The sequence below is a fragment of the Pogona vitticeps genome, chromosome ZW-PAR, assembly GCF_051106095.1.
Source record: "Pogona vitticeps strain Pit_001003342236 chromosome ZW-PAR, PviZW2.1, whole genome shotgun sequence".
Classification (NCBI taxonomy): Eukaryota; Metazoa; Chordata; class Lepidosauria; order Squamata; family Agamidae; genus Pogona; species Pogona vitticeps.
The window spans coordinates 10468033-10488650 of record NC_135800.1 but is presented as its reverse complement, the minus strand read 5'-3'; the positions used below and the strand labels follow the sequence as shown (position 1 = coordinate 10488650).

Here is a 20618-nt window from a genome sequence, read left to right as displayed (position 1 = left end):
TAAAAGAATGACAACAGGCAGTTCTAAATTCAGACCTGTCGTCTCTGCCCTGGTCTGTTTCTTATCCTTATTTGCTCTCTTTCCTTCCTGTCTTGCTTCAAAGAGTCCAAGGTGGCTATGAATCTAAAGGTGCCCCTACAGATTTGGTCCCCACAAACACCCTCCCCAAAAAAGAAAAAACTGGTGCAGAGATCCCCCGGCTGCCTGCTCTTCCTTGTCCTCTTAGGCGAGCATGAGGAATCCGTACCTTCAAGATGCTTTCTGGGCTCTGGCCGGTGTTGTTGAAACACAACGGAAGTCATGACTGGACCAGAAACGGAACATGATAAAGATCCTGTCCTTCCCTAGGTTCTGAGTCTTGAGGTCGGGTCCTACAGGTGGGGACAACCAGCCATGGACAAAGCAGAAGCCAGCATTCCAACAGTGGCTGAAATCCAGGGGTAAGGCACCACTAGAGTAGGCCCATTGAAGGAATGGACCTGACGGTGGGCTTGGCTTACCAAATACCCACTGGTTCTCTTGTGACTTACTATTGGGTTTTAGCCACAGAATCTGAAAATGATGCCTTTCCAGATGAGTTACAGCTCACCTCCTAGAATTTCTCCCCATTGCACAACCTGGTAGATGAAAACCAAGTCATCTGGAAGACTGAAGGACAGAAATCCCTAGTTTAAGGAAAATACCAGTGCTTGGTGTTACATACAGCACTGATGTTACCTGTCTGTCATGGGTTTGGAGGGAAAGTTCCATCCTATGGGGAGTGGAAGGCGGGACATCAGGAGGAGGGGCTGTACTGTATATATATGGGAATCTTGTGTGGAGAAGTTTAGAAGAAGAAGAAGCAGCTGAGAAGAAGAAGCTGGTGTGGGAGTCTGTGTGTCAGACAGGGTACTACTATGTGTCAGTCAGTACCAACCTGATAGGTTCAGGTGTCTGTATGGTTAGCCAGAACTGATAGGTTCAGGGTCTGTGCTTTATTTAAAAGTGTTCTGTGTGAACCAAACTGGTGTATGCATGATTGAGACTAAGCCACGTTACTGTATCTTATTCACTTGATCATTTTATTTTCCCTGTGTGTTCTTTAAATAAACCTTATTCTTTTATTTGTTGAAAATCCATTCCTGGTCTGTGTGACTCCTTACAGGGAATGGTTGGTGGCAGCTTAGTGAAACTGTGGCATATCCCAGTAGGTCTGGGTTTGTCACATTGATTGGTGTCCAGCGTGTGGGATACGACTGGTCCAGTTGTCCAGTGGTCCAGCAAAGCCTTGGCAAGTGTGCCCAGAGCAAGGGGGGTCTAGTCAGGGACAGTCTGAGGGCGCGTAGGTAATCTTCTAGGCGTACCTCACGGGGAGGTGCGCTAGTGGAAGAACGTGCCAACTGGGGACTAGATTAGGGAGCTCTGAGGCAACCTGTTTTGGCGGGAAAAAAGCTGAGGCAAAACTGTGGAAAGTAGCAGTGATCTAGCCTGTCTGCTGAGAGGCCTAGCAGAGGGGGGTGGACTCTGGCTGGCTACAGTTGCAAGTTAGTGCTGAAGAACAGCAGCAATCTATAGAAGGCTGGTTCTGAGGCAAAAGAGAGAGAGAGAGAAAAAAAGTGGTCGCTTTATTTTGAGGCTTGACTTTTGAAAGCAGCCTGTTCTGGGGGGGGGGGGAATTATGCCCTTGACTCAAAGCCAAATGGCAGAAATGGGTGAAGTGAAAGACCCACAGGTAGACCAAGGTTCTGAGGATGAATTTGGCTCAGTGCAGGATGACAGCACGGGAGAACAGAACCCAGAACTCAGGAAAATGCTCATAGCCCAACAGCATGAACTGAGGATGAGGCAATTGGAAAGAGAAGAAAGAAGGGAGGAAAGGGAAAGGCAAAGACAATTTGAAATAGAGAGAATGGAAAGAGCAGAAAGATTAGAGAGAGAGAAAATGGCGTTTGAGTTGAGAAAATTGGAAATGATGAATCAGAACAATAATAACAATAGGGATTCTGAGGGAGGCCAATTGTCTAAAACTGACCTAAAGAAATTCCCTGTGTACCACAAGGGAGATTGCCCTGAGGTGTTCTTTTCCCTAGTGGAAAGAGCGTTTGTGGACTTCTCAGTAAGGGAAACTGAGAAGATGACCATTATGCGATCTTTAATCAGTGGCAGCCTGGCAGAAGTCTATGCAGAGATGCCAGAGGAACTGCTAAAAGATTTCGCAGAGTTTAAAAAACTGGTGTTTGCCAGACATGGGATAAATGTGGAACAGCTGAGGCAGAGATTCAGGTCACTCACCAAGAAACCAGAGCAGACTTTTACCCAAGTGGGGGCCCAATTGGTGAGGCTGCTAGAGCAATGGCTATCTCAGGAGGGGACAGAGACCTTTCAGCAGCTCAAAGACTTGATAGCGCTGGAACAGTTCTATTCAGTCCTGCATGGGGAACTGAAGTTCCAGGTGAGGGAAAGGAAACCGAAATCTGTGGCGGAAGCGGCCGAGATCGCAGATTTTATTTCCCAAATAAGAAAGCCCTTAGGTGCTGAGGGGAAATCGATAGGTAAACCTAAAGAAACCTACAGCAAGTACTCTCAGGGACCAGGAGGAAACCAGCAAGGGGGAGGGACCCATGGTGAAGGGAAGCCCTCAGACATGAAACCAAGACCTCAGATTTTGGAGGGAAAACCAAAACAAGATAAGAAAGACTCAAAATACAGCAGAAAATGTTATATCTGTCAAGGAAAGGGCCATCTAATCTCAGAGTGTGAGAAATTAAAGCAGCTAAAAGGAATTGTGCCTCATGATTTGAGTGGAACCAAGCCAAAAGCTGTGTTCTGTGTCCAGAAAGAGCAAAGCTCCTTGCCACAGAGGGAGCCTGTTGCCATGGCGACTCAATCTGGAACAGTTACATCTGCTGATCAGGCTGAGGAAAATGGTCCTCTTGTGGAGGTCAAGCGCTGCTTGCTAGTGAGAACAGATTCACAGTTGTTCGAAACTGCAGGGGTGGACGTAGGAATACTTGACCATCAGTATCGGGGGTTAAGGGATACTTGTTCCCAGGTGACCCTGTGCCATCCAGATATTATTCCTAGGGAGTATATAATCCCGAATGAGAGCATAAAGGTGGCAGGGATTGAGGGACAGGTGATCTCACTGCCAGTAGCTGAGGTACCTATGAACTTTCAAGGCTGGAGGGGAGTTTGGCGGCTAGCGATTTCATCGACTCTGCCAGCAGCCGTGCTCGTGGGAAATGACCTGGCTGAACATGTGAAACGGGTGCTAGTGATTACACGTTCACAAGCCACCACGGGGACAGTTCAGGGGGGTAATGATGAGCCCGAGACGGAAGCAGGTGGGGGGAGTTCCGAAGCTGTGGTGGAAACCTTAACCACAGACAGCCGATTTGGCCAAGAGCAAAAGGCAGACGCCACTCTCCAAAAATGTTTTGAACAGGTGACAGACGCCCAGCTAACACCTGAAACCCCAGTGAGATTTCATGAGAAAAAGGGAATTTTGTATAGAGAGACCCTGAGGAATATCTCAAAAGGGGGAGATGGGATCAGAAGTCAGCTAGTAGTACCTGAAAAGTATTGCCCCATGATCTTACAAAGGGGGCGCTCTGACATGTTTGCTGCGCACTTAGGGGTGAACAAAACACAGCAGAGAATCACACAGAATTTTTACTGGCCTGAAATAGGGAAGCAGATCAAAGAGTTCTGTAAACAATGTGATGTGTGTCAAAGGCAGGGGAATAGCCGCGACAGGACCAAAGCAAAGTTGTGCCCTTTGCCTGTGATTGACACTCCGTTCAAATGCATATGGGTGGATATTGTGGGTCCTTTGCCCAAGGCCACAAAGAGGGGGAACAGGTTCATTCTCACCATTGTGGACCATGCCACGAGGTACCCTGAAGCCATACCCTTGACTAACATTGAAACTAACACAGTGGCAGATGCCTTGGTGGGGTATATGTCCAGGATGGGATTTGCCTCAGAAATAATCACAGATTTGGGAGCATCATTTACATCGAAGCTCATGAAACGGTTATGGCAAATCTGTGGAATTAAACACAAGGAAACCACTGCCTATCACCCTGAAAGTAATGGGTTAACTGAGAAGTTCAATGGGACTCTAATGCGCATGATTAGGGCTTACTTGGCAGAGAATCCAAACAATTGGGACCAGAAGCTGCAATCCCTTTTGTTTGCTTATCGATCAGTGCCACAAGCCAGTACCGGGTTCAGTCCGTTTGAACTTTTATTTGGGAGAAGGGTGAAAGGGCCCCTTGATTTGATCAAACAAAATTGGGAGCAGATCACCCAGGATGACCCACAAGACGTTGTGACATACATAGACACCTTGATGAATGACCTAAAGAGAAACCTAGAGCTAGCAGCAGAAAACCTGCAAGCTCAGAAGGTCAGACAGAAAACATGGTATGACCACAAAGCTAGAGAGAGGCACTTTGACCCAGGGGAGGAAGTGCTTTGGCTTAGGCCCTGCAGAGAGAACAAACTGCAGCTCAAATGGGCAGGACCATATAGGGTCATTTCCAAGATGTCAGACCTGAACTACCTTATAGAGCAGGAGGAGAACCAAGCCAGGAGGGTGGTTCATGTGAATGCCCTAAAACCATACTACAGAGGGGAACAGAGGGTTTTATTTGCGATAAAAGCAGCTGAGAGTGAGGAAGCTGAATTACCCTTCTGGGAGGGTAGAGGGGAAGTAAAATACAACCCAGAGGAGGTGAAGATCAGTCCTGCACTCACCCAAGACCAGCAGCAAGAACTAAAAATGCTGCTCATCAAATATCAAAAGGTGTTTTCCAATAAGCCGGGGATAGTGAAGGGAGTGATGCATCGGATCCACACAGGGGATGCACCCCCGCAAGCAGTATCCCCATACCGAGTGACGGGACCCTATAGGGACAAGGTGCGGAAGGAGCTGGACGAGATGCTTAGGGAGAACATAATCGTCCCCTCTTCTAGTCCTTGGTCCTCTCCGATAGTCCTAGTGGACAAGCCTGATGGGAGCATTAGGTTTTGTGTAGATTACAGGAAATTAAACCGCGTAACCACTCCTGATGCCTACCCAATGCCCAGGCTAGACAACCTGATTGAAACCATAGGGGGTTGTCGGTTCATCTCATCATTGGACCTGGTAAAGGGATATTGGCAATTAAGAATTGATCCCAGGGATCAAGAAAAGACCGCCTTTTGCAGCCCTTTTGGTCTCTATGAGTTTCGAGTCCTGAGCTTTGGTCTCAGAAATGCACCAGCCACATTCCAAAGGCTGATGGACCAGACCTTAGCAGGGCTCAGTGACTTTACTGTGGCCTACATTGACGACATAGGGATCTTCAGTAATACCTGGGAAGATCACCTGAAACACCTGGAGTTAGTGCTGCAGAGGTTAAGTGCAGCAGGGCTAACGGTAAAGGCGAGCAAGTGTCAGCTGGGTAGCCCAGAAATAAAATACTTGGGTCACATAGTAGGGGGAGGAGTGATAAAACCCCTAGAGGCTAAGATAGAAGCAGTTCGTGATTGGCCTAGACCCAACACCAAGAAAAAAGTCAAATCATTTCTTGGGTTGGTGGGCTACTACAGAAAGTTCATCCCGAGGTTTAGCGAGATTGCGGCTCCGCTGACCGATCTGACGAGGAAGAAGACTGATGACCGCATCCCGTGGACCAGCGACTGTGAGGAGGCGTTCCAGAGGTTGAAGGAGGCCCTCATCAACTATCCAGTGCTGCGTGCGCCAGACTTCGACCGGGAGTTCATCATCTACACCGATGCGTCTAACAGCGGGGTAGGAGCAGTTCTTTGCCAGGAGGATGAAAATGGTGACCAGCATCCAGTGTCCTACCTGAGTAGGAAACTCCAGAAAGGGGAGAGACATTTGGCAACCGTGGAAAAGGAGTGTCTGGCCATAGTCTACGCGATCCAGAAGGCCAAGCCTTACATCTGGGGAAGACATTTTATTCTGTGCACTGACCATTCACCACTGCAATGGTTAAAGACAATGAAAACCCACAATAGTAAACTTATGAGGTGGGCTTTAAACCTGCAAGACTATGACTTTGAAGTGAAGGTGGTCAGAGGGTCAGTGAACTGTGTTGCTGACGCCTTGTCAAGAAGACCTGAAGAATGAAGACGGCGAAGAAACATGGACTATGTATATATTTTGGTGACCAAAGGTTAAATGTACTTGTTTATTAAACATGTTTGGTTTGTATGAATAAAGGTAACTTGATGTATTGTAAATGGTTATTGTTTAAATGCCTAATTGATATGGTTAACTTAGAGTGTAAGTATAAGTAAGTATGGTATTGTATGTATAACTGTTTTTGTGTGTTTTATCCAGGTTGTTTTTTGGTGAAAAGCACCTTAGCTTTCCCCCTACAAAACAACTTATAAAGAGGGGAGGTGTTACATACAGCACTGATGTTATCTGTCTGTCATGGGTTTGGAGGGAAAGTTCCATCCTATGGGGAGTGGAAGGTGGGACATCAGGAGGAGGGGCTGTACTGTATATATATGGGAATCCTGTGTGGAGAAGTTTAGAAGAAGAAGAAGCAGCTGAGAAGAAGAAGCTGGTGTGGGAGTCTGTGTGTCAGACAGGGTACTACTGTGTGTCAGTCAGTACCAACCTGATAGGTTCAGGTGTCTGTATGGTTAGCCAGAACTGATAGGTTCAGGGTCTGTGCTTTATTTAAAAGTGTTCTGTGTGAACCCAAACTGGTGTATGCATGATTGAGACTAAGCCACGTTACTGTATCTTATTCACTTGATCATTTTATTTTCCCTGTGTGTTCTTTAAATAAACCTTATTCTTTTATTTGTTGAAAATCCATTCCTGGTCTGTGTGACTCCTTACAGGGAATGGTTGGTGGCAGCTTAGTGAAACTGTGGCATATCCCAGTAGGTCTGGGTTTGTCACACTTGGGTCCCCAGGAATGTGGTGGCGCTGTGGATTAAACCGCAGAGGCCTTTGTGCTGCAAGGCCAGAAGACCTGCAGTCGTAAGATCGAATCCGCGCGACGGAGTGAGCCCCCATTGCTTGTCCCAGCTCCTCGCCAACCTAGTGGTTCGAAAGCATGCATGCAAATGCAAGTAGATAAACAGGTACCACCTCAGTGGGAAGTTCACGGCATTCCATGTCTAGTGGCGCCGGCCACATGACAACGGAAGATTGTCTTCGGACAAATGCTAGCTCTATGGGTTGGAAACTGAGATGAGCACTGCCCCCTAGAGTTGGACACGACTGGACTAAATGTCAAGGGGAACCTTTACCTTTACCTTACCTTGGTCCCTAGATGTTCGGGGACTGCAACTCCCAGAACCCCCAGCCAGCACAGCTATGGGCGAAGGCTTCTGGGAGTCTTAGTCCAATCACATCTGGGAACCCCTGGGACACACAACATGAATGCTGCAGAGGTGCAAAAAGGTTCTCCCTCTTGCTTCCCCACCGTCATGGGGTCACTCACCTTTTTCTCGTCGCCTTCCTGCAAAAGCTGGAGGTGGCTCCTTTTCTCGCCGTCCTTGCGCAAGGAACTGCTCTGGTGCTGGGGCAGGCCCACCGGGGGAGACACGCTCCGGCCCTGAGGATCCACCCAAGTGTAGATGTGGTTGGTCACGTAGCCTCCAGGGATGCGCCCCACAGAGTGGACCGAAAGGTTCAGCTTCTTGGAACCTTTGAGGGCCTACAAGACAGCAGAGAAAGGGAGAGAAGCCATCAAAATGGACGCCACACATCATTCAAGCCCATAGCTCAGTATGTTGGCCGCTCGGATTCCCAGCCCTACGTATCTTCTTACCCAATGCTCTGTCAAGGATCCAGGTCTCATCGAGGTAGAAGCAAGAGGCCTTTCCCCCCCAAAACAGGAATGGCAGCCTGCTTTATTTTCCACGTAACAGTAAATTTTAAGGACATTTAAAAATGTCAGCCTTATTGCAGAGTGCAGGCAAAAAAAAAATTACAATTCCATTGGTAACGGAAAATCACAGGAATACAGCAGACTATAAACTTTATGACAGTGGTTACGGTAAAGCCCACAAATACAGGAAGACATTGAGGGAGCATTATCTCTATGGCCAAAACCTAGAACAAGACAAGCAATTCTGCAGGGGGAAACCTCACAGCCCACCTCAATGACACCTGCACCCCAGCAGAATATAACGGAGAACTCTCTTGCCTCACAAGATGCCTGATCCACATACTGTCAAAGGTCTGCTGCTGATCCCAGAAATACATCTTTTCCATTCATGATCATTCATATTAATTTTTGAAAAATATTTTTAAATGTTAATTTTAAAATGTGTCTTCTTTTTTTTTTTTGTTCTTCCTATCTCGTTTTGTCTGAATTTTAGAACTCTACTTGCAAATTGCTATATTGCTGAATGTATTTTCTTACGTGGGTGGAGTAATGTTTTTTGGGGGGTGGGGTTAGGGTTAGGATTTTAACCTGTAAACCACCCAGAGTAGGGCTTGCACTCATGGGGTGGTCAATCAATCAATCAATCAATCAATCAATCAATCAATCAATCAACCAATCAACCAACCAACCAACCAACCAACCAACCAACCAACCAACCAACCAACCAACCAACCAACCAACCAACCAACCAACCAACCAACCAACCAACCAACCAACCAACCAACCAATCAATCAATGGGATACAAGCAACTGGTTCCCCTCCCCCAGCTGGAGAAAAAAGAAAGAAAGACAGAACAAAACAAAGCAAGACAGGAAGAAAATACATAAAATATGAAATTTGTTGTTGTTATTTTGTTTTTAAAATTAGAAACCTAGAGGAACAGGAAAGAACAGATACCCTTTGCAACGGAGAAGACACAAACCCTGTGGGAGTCGGGGTGAGGACATATTATCACAATATTGCAGTCAGTTCTCTTTCTCTCCGTTTCTTTTTCTTTTTTCTTTTGCAAAACTAATGTGACGGAAAATATTATTAAAGGTTTTCTTTTTAATAAGACACTTAAGCAGTAGTTAGACTTGCAATAATCACCAGCTAAGACCATCTCTTGTTGGTTTTACGACAGGCTGAGACTCGGCAGTTGTAAATCCAGTCGCCTTCAAGTTTTATTGCCGAGGAACTTGGGTTTGCCTGTCTACAGGTTTGATCGTCCTTGAGCGCCAAGCGGGATCAACGCTGAGGGTTTACGGTCCACTTAGAGCAATGCTTCCCTAACTTCATGTCGTTGTGTTAAATTCCAGCTCCCATTATCCACACACACATCAAGACAACCTTCCCTTCAGTTCTAGGGGCCTGGCTCACATTGTGGGTCTCCTTGGGTCTTCCTGTCTTGAACCAAGCGGCTGTTTCACAAATTACTACTAGAGAAGGCAACCCAAGGGAGTCTTCTAACAGCTGTTTGTACATTAAGCCTTCCCGAAGAGTGGATGGCAAAATTCACTGGAAACCACAAAACAGAATGAAACCCACTTTATGGGAGCCACTCTGGCGTGTCAAGGGTTGGAGGGGGAGACCTCAGTCATGGCTTGGCTAGATGTCCAGGGCAAGTAAAAGTATTCTCAGAGGGCCTTTCATCCAGCAGAGAGAGCCATCCAAGTCCAGGAAACCAAAGTTGGACAATAGAGGTCAAAGCCATTAGAAGGGACGTTTCAGGACCTTGGACAGCGCATTCCAGAAAAGCTCATCGGAGTGCTGCCTTCTAAGGCAGTGCTTCCCAACCTTGGGTCCCCAAATGTGCTTGCACTACAACTCCTAGACATCCTTGGCCAGCACAACTAGTGGTCAAATCCTCTGGGAGTTTTAGTCCAAGAACATCTCGGGACCCAAAGCTGGGAACCACCGTTCTAAGAAGAGCTGTTGTCCTAGCAAGGCGCTGTGGCCAACTGAGGTCTTAGGCAAACTGGAGGGTTCAGATCTTTCAGAAAGCGCACCATGAATCAGATGGCAGTTGCTGGCGCCGATACTCCCAAGGTTATTCTTGTAGTGTCGTGCTATTGTACGGCTGAGGGACAGGAGATGCTGTGGAGGGAGCCACCCCCAGAAATGTCAAATGGCCAGTATAAAGAGTGTATGGTCTTGGTAGAAGGAGATGAGAACAGCCATCCTGGATCAGACGCAGGTTTCTCTAGCCCAGGATGTTATCCCCACGGTGGTCAATCCATGCTTCTGGGAAGCCCGTATGCAGGAAATACAGGCAACAGGCTTCCCCAGTTGTTGCCCACCATAATTCTGCATCTGGGAATATACCACTTCCACGCACAGAGTTTTTCTTCACATGTATCTATGGAAGTCGTATTCCGAGGGACAGAATGGTAGTATCTGTTCATTGCCATCTCCTGAGCCATCTGCTCACCTCAGTATATAGGATTAGACTAATTCATGGTCAGTTCATAGCTGCTACGGGCTACCTCCTCCCATCTAGTGCCTGAGGCAGTTTCCTCATCCCACCTAACAACAGAGCCGGCCTTGTGCAGTTCAGCGGTTGGCCACAGGGAGGCACTGTGCAAAGCTCTTGCAAGAAACATAAAACCATCTCAGGAGGGGCAGGGAGAGAGTTAGCTGAAGACTGCAAGCATCTTGGATGGAGGGATGGGTCTCGCTTACAGATCAGATGTGAGGCACGTAAGCAGAGATTTTTCAGACGTCTGCATGATGCTAGCCTCCACTTACATATGGAAACAGACGGCACATGAAAGAAAACTCGCTATGAATCTCCTGTACTCTCTTAACCCAATGAAACCAAGATGATTAGAGATATCAATGGGCATATTCACTACACAGGCATGAAGCCATGTGCAACAGTGAGGAGGGGGGAAGACATGGCAAGGGGGCAAATCTCCCTCTCGTTACAGGAAGCACTACTATTATCCACAATGCCAATTTAATGGGACTGTTGCCCGAATCCATTCGTTTTCCCTTTCTCAACAGAACACTTAACCAAGACTCTTAAATGCACGGCAATCATTTCCAAATCAATGAGCTTTTTCCATCAGAGAACGGTGCATTTGAAAGCATAATGAGACATTCTGATGTAAAGGGGCTTGGGGTGGCTCTGGATTGGCAAGCTCCTAGCGCAGTGGAGAACATCTTCTTTTTAATGGAGCTCATCGTTGGTGCGTTATAAATATAGACATATAATGAATTGCTACAGGGCACTTTTGCAGAACTAAAAAGAAAAACTCCCCTCAAGAAGGACATCACGGTCACCTTCAGACTTTCAGATGGGTGAAGGAGCTGTGTGGCCTTCTAGATGTTGATGGACTACACATCCCATCACTCCCAGCCATTGTCCGTGCTATCCAATGCTGGTAGGGGCTGGAGTGCAACAACATTGGACCGTAAGATCCTCATTTGTTGCAAATACTTATTCACCCTACAGATGCCCACCAAGTGCCTTCCAGATGGTTCAGATTCTGACTCTCACAAACCTTGGCCAGCATGGACAAGCATGGTCAACAGTGATGGGAGTTGTAATCCAAAAGTCTGGAGGGTGCCATATTTACCTACTATTGTACCCTATCCAATGAGTAGATGAGAGATGAAAATGTATGATGATAATGGATGATGGGTGATGTCTTCCGTGTCGGAAGTCTTCAAGCAGAAGGGGGAGGACCATGCGTCAGTGACACTCTACGTCTGGAGCTCCAACATCAGGGACAACGCCGAACAATAGGACATGTGGTTCTAAAGTTTTCCCCAGGAGTGTCGGTCACACTATTATGGATTGCGTGAGCAGACCCACGGGCACCGAGGGGATGTGACTTCGTGAGATGTCAAGTCCCATATTGCTGATTCCAAGAGAAATCTGAAGTGGAAAGAACTCCGAGATGAAAAGTGAGACTTTAATGCATGTTTCTTCTAGCTGATGAGCAAGTGAAAATGGAAAATAGTTGAGAGTTGAAGAAGTGGAAATCTTGGGGGATCTGCCATTGAGTGATGCATATTGGTGGATCCCTCAAGCTATGGTGGTATACCGATGTTTATGGCAACCCGAAGCAATTGCTTTATTCGCAATCTCACCTGTTCACTCTACACTTTGGGTCAAAAACTAATTCATTCCCGTTCTTAGTGTGTAAGAATCATCTCTTGCAAACTGAAGGTTGTGGCTTCCTTTCTTGAGTTAATTCATCCCTTATTTGGTCTTCCTCTTTTCCTGCTGCTTTCAACATTTCCTAGTACTGCCTCAGTTTTCTCATTGTTGTTTCTTGGGTAAGTTTAGGCCTGATTTAACCTAGCGACTAGTGAAGTACAGTGGTGCCTTGCTTGACGATGTTAATTCATTCCAGCAAAATCGCTGTAGAGCAAAAACATTGTCAAGCGAAATAAAAAACCCATTGAAACACATTGAAAACTGGTTCAATGCGTTCCAGTGGGCTGAATACCTGCTCGTCCAGCGAAGATCCGTCATACGGCGGCCATTTTCGGTGCCTGTATAGCGAGGAATCCATCCTAGAAAACAGCGGGGGGGGGCACTTTGAAAGCTGGTGGCCATTTTGAAACCCGACGATCAGCTGTTTGCTGATTGCTGTAAAGCGAAAAATCGGTTCCCGAAACAGGGAACGGATCAATGTGAAGCGAAAAAACCCAATCTAAACATCGTTTTGTGATCGCTTTTGCGTTAAGCGGATTCGTTGTTAAACGGGGTAATTGTCCAGTTCCTAATTTTGGGTCCCCAGATATTCTTGGATTCCAACTCCCAGACATCGTGGCTAGCACAGCTAGTGCTGAAGGCTTCTGGGCATTTTAGTCCAAGAACATCTGGGAACCACTGGCCTATTGAATTTGCTGTTCTGGCAGTCCGTAGTATCTCTAAATCTCTCCTCCAGCACCACAGGATGTCACGAGAAGCAGAAAAGCTCTAGAGGGCATTTTAAATTCATGGGAGGAAAAAGAGGATATAAATTTAAGTAATGTGCCTTTTGCTGTTCCTCCTCAGGTGACAAAATGCCGTGGGTCAGCCTTTCTCTCCTTAACTTCTCCCCCATCTCAACAGCAGCATGTTGCTGGTAGATTGTATAACGGACGAGGGTGCACGACCAGGAGTACTGAGAGCCAAACGGGATGGGAGCCAGAGAGATCTCATCAGGCGATCGATCTTTTTCAAACGCAATCTTTTAATTATCTGTCAAGCCTCCAATGATTTAAGCCAATGGCCTTGTTAATAAAAGAGCGACATAAAAGGCTGTGCACCACGAAATCAGAGAAAGCCCGCTTTTAAAATAGCATTTTTCTTTTGAACTCCTCTGCTCCGTCATAAATAGCAAGAGACTGACGGAGGACAGCTTGAGGCGCTATTAAATGGATTTGCGGCACAGCGTTTTATTTGCCGGGACCGAGCGATGCGGCACAGATGCTATCCTTCATGGATATCAACGCATGACAGTAGCTGATTCCACCGGCTGCCGTTGAAAGGATCATGGCAGGATCAGGCCCAGGACTGGACATCCTCCCTTCTATGCTTGGATCCAGGTCTTCATTGGATGACTCACTTTCTCAGGGGGCAACTTCACCCCTCCCATGGAGTGCTGAGAAGCCTGTGGTACTTTCAGGTACAGTGGTGCCTCGCTAGACGATGATAATCCGTTCCACTGAAATCGCTGTTTAGCGAAATCATTGTCTAGCGAAAAGCATTTCCCCATTGGAATGCATTGAAACCTGTTTAATGCGTTCCAATGGGGAAGAATCGTCGTTGTCTAGCGAAGATCAGCCATAGGAAATCTGCTTTGCGAACCGCCGATCAGCTGTTTAAATCGCTGTCTTGCTAAGCTTAAAACCCAAAAACACCAATTTTGCGAGTGCGGAGGGAGCTGTCAAAATCGTCGTCTAGCGAAAATCGGGCTGCGAAGCAGGGACCAAACATTGTCCAGAGAAATTGCCCCATAGGAATCACTGTTTTGCGAATCACTATAGCAATCGCAAAAAGTCAATGTCTAGCGAAAAAACTCATGCGGAGTAACTGTCTAGTGAGGCACCACTGTATTGGTGACTTAGTTCTCCCACCACCCTCCCACCCTCAACATGCCATTCAGACGTGATTTCAGAAATGAAACAGAGTCAGATCTGGTTCCGACTGAGATGGAGGAGCATTGGCAAATACCTACATGGGTTCTCCGGATAGGAAAGGATCCTGCCTGAATGGGGAGCTGTTCATTGCAGTTGGGTCCGATAATGTTGCTGCCACGTCTCCCTCCACACCCTGATCTTGAATATTTCAGATGCTGACCAGCCTCCAATGGTTCGGCTAGCGATTTGGGTGCGTGATCATCAGGAAATCCCAGACATTGTCTTGGGGGGAGGCTGTGGCTTCAGGGCAGAAGATGCACTTTGCAAACAGCAGGTCCTGGGTTCGATTCCTAGCATCTCCAGCTAGGGCTAGGAAAGAATCTTGCTTGAAACCACCATGGAGAGCCATGGCTGCAAGCCAGAGCTGAGAATTCTGGGATAGAAATTTGGTCTGACCCTGGTCACATGAGGGAAATGTTATGTATTTATCCACTAGTTCTGTCGGTATTTTTTCCCCTGGTCAGACGACACAGAGTCAGGACCAAGACATTTTCCCGGCTAGCAGTATAACTGCGGGACACTTCCCTGTCGCCAAGAGGGTTGTGTTATTTTGTACCTTGGTTGTGCCTTCCTTTCTGGGATTGCCTGGGCGCATGACCCGGCCCGCATCTTTTAAGAATCGAAGCCAGGAAGGTGGCCACCTTGACTGCAGTGTGCACATTATTATTACTATTATTTTAATTTTGTGCCTGATACATCAATACGTTGGTAAAAGTATGTAACTGGGGAGGAACGGCACCATTACATGAGTGCAGAGTAAATAATTTTCTTTATTTCTATGGGAAGATACATTGAACTGTTGGTAGGCCAATGTAACTGGGGGGTGGGGGTGGGAATGATTGCCAGTACAGCTGCGGGAACATCCCATGTCCGGTGTGTGCAGTGCATTTTTGCAGGAGCAGCTAGTACAACAGAGAGACACTTTCATAAACAGAAACCCCTTCCTGATCAATGTTCCCTCTAATTTCCCCCACCCACCCCCTTGCGGATCTGTTTCCTCTCCCTTGGGGTTCTACTGCAACTGGAATGAAAGGGGCTGGAAACGCCTGGGGGGTCCTCAGAGGAACAGCAGGCCACTCCCATTGCACCTCCCTGTCAGCCCGTCTGTGTGAAACTGATGGGGGGCAGAGTCAAGTAACATCAAGAGGAGCACGGGTTGCCTGGCACAATTTCACCATCATTTCGCCCATTCACTATTATTACAAGCTTATCTTTGATCTGTCTTTATTCATGTGACGGATGGCCCACCTTTCCCCCCAAACTGCTTCCCATTTCAACTGTCCTTTACCATTCTTTCCCAACATAGATCAACATCTTAGGCGGCTTTAGCTTCCCTCCTCCCTCTGCCTTTTCTTTCCTCTTGAGTAGCCTAACCCTTCTTGGGAGGAAAGCGATGACAAACCTCGACAGCATCTTAAAGAGCAGAGACCTCACCTTGCCAACAAACGTCCGCATAGTCAAAGCTATGGTTTTTCCTGTCGTGATGTACGGAAGTGAGAACTGGACCATAAAGAAAGCTGACTGCTGAAGAATGGATGCTTTTGAATTGTGGTGCTGGAGGAGACTCTTGAGAATCCCCTGGACTGCAAGGAGAACAAACCTATCCATCTTGAAGGAAACGAACCCTTGAGTGCTCCCTGGAAGGACAGATCCTGAAGCTGAGGCTCCAATCCTTTGGCCATCTCATGAGAAGAGAAGACTCCCTGGAAAAGACCCTGATGTTGGGAAAGTGTGAAGGCAAGAGGAGAAGGGGGTGACGGAGGATGAGATAGTTGGACAGTGTCATTGATGCCACCAACATGAATTTGACCCAACTCTGGGAGGCAGTGGAAGACAGGAGGGCCTGGCATGCTCTGGTCCGTGGGGTCATGAAGAGTCGGACACGACTAAACGACTAAACAACAACACCCCAACCCTTTCCCTCCTCCTTTCTACCTGCTCTAGTGCCCAGTTTCATCCCCTTTCATTCTGCGCTTCCTTCCGGCTTCCAAAAGTTTCTACTCTCCTCAGCAACAGAGAGCTTTGAGCCTTTTCATGCCGACACCCCCCACACACCAGCACCACCAGGAGGTCTGCAGAGGCCATAAATCAAGGCCCATTAGCCAGCGGTTGCTTCCTGGCGGGTCTTATCTGCACTCTTAATTAAATGAGCAATCTAGCTCAGTTTCTTTGGTTCGTCATGGTGCCAGCTGTTGCTGTTCCCAGTGGGAGACAAGGAGCTTTAAGTACCGTCCGTCTGCAACCTTGTTTCTACAAAAAAAAATGACCCTTTAATTTAGCCGCAATGGATTCTGGAATGCAGCCTGCCGTTGATAGGGAGGGAAGGCACATTTGTATGCCTGCAGTTGGCTTGGTTGATCCTATATGCCTGAACAGGGTGCATTTCATCATCAACAACAATTACAACAAGAGTCACATTGACTAGTCCTCCTGTTTTGAGAATAGTTAAGGGCTGTCGAAAGCAAAGCCTATTCAGAGTGAAAGAAGGAAGCGTTGCCCTCTCTCTGAGCTGGCTTCGTCGTAATAGTCCAATCTGAGGATAGTGGTGTTGTGTGCAGCTTCATCATCATGGCTCCACCAAAGAGCGGTGCTCCATCAAATCAAAGGCTGGGAGAATCCAGCGTTATCTTCCCACGGAGGCCAGGAAGGTGTTTATGGGATGCCCACTAGATGGGTACAAGCACCAGAGTGCTTTCGCACTCGGCACCCCAATATATTTCCACAGGTAGTGGAGGGTACCATAGCCGTTGTGACTAATAACCCCCAGCAGTCTTATTCTCCAAGGGTTTATTTCATGCAAGGACATCACAACATCTTGGAGATTTCTGTGCTCTAGCTATACGCTGCGTGAAGAAATCTCCTACCATCCAGCTTCCTTCAATGCCCCAGGCTCTAAAACACAGAGAAACAGGAAAACATCTGTCAACTTACTCCGTAGGAGGCATCATCTTACACCCATCTATCATGTCCCTCAGTCAGCTAGATCACATAGCCAGCCAGCCAGAAGAGGAAGAAGGAACATTTTGAAACACTACAGAGCAGCCACTTCTGAGAAAGGCAACCGACAAGAGTGGCAAAACAGTGCGGACAGAATATATACGTTTCTGGAGAGCTCTTTCTGGTAAGCTTGTTCTTTCTGTTCATGTGGGGGAGAGAACATCAGCTCCTAGTTTCACTGAAAATAACCAGCCAGGACAAAGGAACAGCCATGAAACAACCTGCCCATAATCTTAACTGCTGGATAGCTCGGTGGTTTAAGTATTTGGCTCCAGAGAAAGAGGCTGAGAGTTTGATTCGCCCACTGGGCCTCCTTAACAGTGTCACTTCCAGCTCTGCATGCAATTCGAAGGTTATCATTATTCAAAACCACCAGGCACAGTCAATCAAAATTGTAAAAACATTGACTGGTATTATATGACAGATACAAGTTTTAAACAAAAAATCCTAAGTATCTCTTAAATATTGTCGCAGTATGTATACAGTTCTTCATACTGCAATTTTTGTGTGGCTCTGATGCTGTGATTTCTGAGATCTGCAACTGCTTATAATACTGTGTGAAATTTCTTGATATTGATGATAGGGACCACTGAGGTGTCTTTCTTCCAGAGGCGAGATGTTTTGATTGCCAGGTCTCTGCATTTTGTTAGTTTTTCCAATTCTTTATTTTCAACTCTGGCATCCCCTAGAATTGCAATGTCAATGATCTGGACATTTTTTTTCATTCTATTACTACATTGTCTGGCGTGTTATGCTCAAAGTGTATCTCAGTTTGGATCTGGAAATCCCACAGGATCTTGACTTCCTCATTTTCTGACACCTTCTCTACCTGATGTTCCCAGGGATTTTTGGAGGCTCACAACTTATATATATATTTGCATAATGCCCAGTGCACTAATTTTGCACTCCATCATGTCTAACTTTGTAACCTGTTTGTGCAATCTTTGGACATTCACAGATGAGGTGTGACACAGTTTCATCTTTTTCTTGGCAGAGTCGACATTTGCTGTTAGCACTAACTCCTTGGATCTTAGCTTTCATCACGCTGGTTTGGAGTGCCTGTTCTTATGCAGCAAAAATCAAGCCTTCGGTTTCTTTTTTAATGATCCCCAGTTTTAGCCATGCCCATGTTGAATTATTATGATCATGATTTCCATTAATATTTCTCAGGTGTTGTCCATGTAGTGGTTTCCCCCCTAGCTGTTTAATTTATTTTCAAATTGTTGTTTCTTATATTGGACCTTTGTTTCTGTTGTTTTCAAAATATTCTCCATTTTCACTGCTTTAAGTAATTTTCTCTACTTCTACTGATATAACTATGTAGGCTTCTCCCCCCCCCCCCCCACTACCTGCCATTTTTCATGGCAAATATCATCTGTCCACATCACCTTTTGGATGTACTGCGTCATGCATGTTCATTGGTTTCCATGTTTTTTGACCCATTTCTTCTTATTTGGTTTGGGTCCAATCTATTATTCCAGCTGGTTATCTGGGTATCCAGCTGGAAATGTCCATATATTTATGGCTTTGATTGCATTTCCACTATTTAATTTTGATTTTAAGATGATGATGATGATATATTGTGTTCCCACCTACTGGATTGATTCACACATTCAAGCCACAATGATGTAATTATGCACACCCAGCCTCACAAGCCAGTCCACTGAAGAATCTCCAGCCCCCTTGAAACATCTCAACTTCAGTGCGAGATCAAGACATCAGTGACTTTTCCCCTCTCCCTATCCAGGCTTTCACAATCTGCTCCAAATGTTTCTCTACAAAAAGCAGCATCTTTCCCCTTTTCCCTTTCTGAAGCTGAGCACACAGAGACACAGTAAGCATAGAAAAACACAGGATTGAGTATGAAGGCATGTACAACCTTATCTGATGCTACTACGTGCCTTCCTGGTTCATGCAACAAGGCCATCACATTTCCCAGCAGTGAGCATTTCATGGAGATGCCCAAAAATCAGTCTCGTAAATATGAAACCTTTCTCCAAAGAAATTCCTGCTCAGTATTTTGAGTTTTTCTGTTAAATGTCCACAGATGATCCAAGCCAGGATTTACATCTATGGGAAGGAAATAAACTTGCACTTTTTTGCATGTGGCTGTCACTGTAATTTGGAATACTAGTTTGTAGCTGGGGAAACCAGTAACTAACCACTTTCTTGGCTCTGACTCTGAGCTCAAAGTAAGGAGAACAACTGATTGAATCCAAGGCTTCCAGGCCATTGTCTACATTCTTCCAGCATGCTGGTAGAACCCGCAACTCTCCCAATTTTGGCTGGAGAGATTGGCTGGAGCTGATAGAAACAGATCCAGCAACAATCAGGGGTACTACAGGGCCCCTGGTACCCTAGGCTAGAGCTCCAGAGGGGCAGAGAGGAATCAGAAGCCTGTTAGACCTCAATTCAATGCCAGCCTCTATTAGGCAGTTGAGAGTTGACCATTGGGAGGTCTCCATGGTCCTGAAACCACACAGGGCCTCTCTGATCATCACGGTACCTCCTGGTTAGCAGCTGTCCATGGTTCTGAAACTACTGGCCTACCCTGCAACTTTGCCTTGCAGGTAGCCACAGAAAATGGAAGAGCCTCCATATGAAAACACACATCTATGAAGATGCTACATCTGCAAAAGGGGGAACTCTTTCTTTGTCCAGATAGCAAGAAAAACCTGGAGAGAAAGCATTCTATTAAACTAGGGAGAACTCCTGCCTTACCCCGAGGTTTTGTTACGCCATTAGCAGAAACAGGTGAAGTATAATAGGTCAAACCCCTGCAGCGCGCAACTCGGTGGGGCCAATTAAATGGAGAAAGACATTCTGAACATAGCCGGCAGCTGTGGAATTAGATTACAACTATTTGGGCTCCAGGAAGGGAGGGGAAAAAAGGTAGGCTGTGAAGCAGAACTTGGAAGCTGGCTGAATCGCTCAGTGGTTTATGTATCTGGATGTAGAGCCAGAGGTTGGGAGTTCAAGGCCCCTCTGTGCATCCCAGAAGAACCGGCCTGTGTAGCCGTGGGCAAGCTGCACATTTCCAGGAGGCCCCGGAAGAAAGGAAGAGGAAACCACTTCTGAATACATTCTGCCTAGGAAACCCAGAAGCCAGAATGGGCTGGATGGCACGCAGTTGTTATTATTAAGACCGAAGCAGAGCATGTTGGCTTCAGAGACAGGAAAGGGAAATCTTGTAGAGAAGCCAAGCAGAAGTGCAGATCTGGCCTATTGTTCGGCAGAAGGAAGCAGCTGCCCCCGGGCAGAAGCTAAAGGGGGCAGGACAAGCAAGGAGAAATCCCACAGAGGCGGAAAGTGGAATAGAAATCCATCAGCCAGTCATCCGGCAGCACTTGAAAACCTACACTTGGTGTTTCTCCTGGGTACAGATTTGAAAGAAGGACAACCTGGCTACTCCTCAGACGTCACTCAGCTTATGGAACGGTTCGGCCTTTCATATAAACCTAATTCACCACCCTTGTCCTTAAACAAGTGCAGGGACAGTGTGTGTGTGTGTGCGTGTGTGTGTTCTATCCCTCAGGTTCAATTCTATTTCAAAATAAAAAATCATTGTTGTTCCTTTCCAGTGGCAGGTGGGT

General features: G+C 46.6%; 1 protein-coding gene across 1 annotated transcript in view; it reads right to left on the bottom strand.

The window, feature by feature from the left end:
* The window catches only part of WHRN (whirlin), a 90186-nt gene that overhangs the window by 43701 nt on the left and 25867 nt on the right, over positions 1 to 20618 (bottom strand). The window contains exon 2 of the mRNA XM_072984649.2: positions 7458 to 7673. Within this exon, the coding sequence (XP_072840750.2) occupies positions 7458 to 7673 (216 nt within the window). The remainder of the gene's footprint in view (positions 1 to 7457; positions 7674 to 20618) is intronic.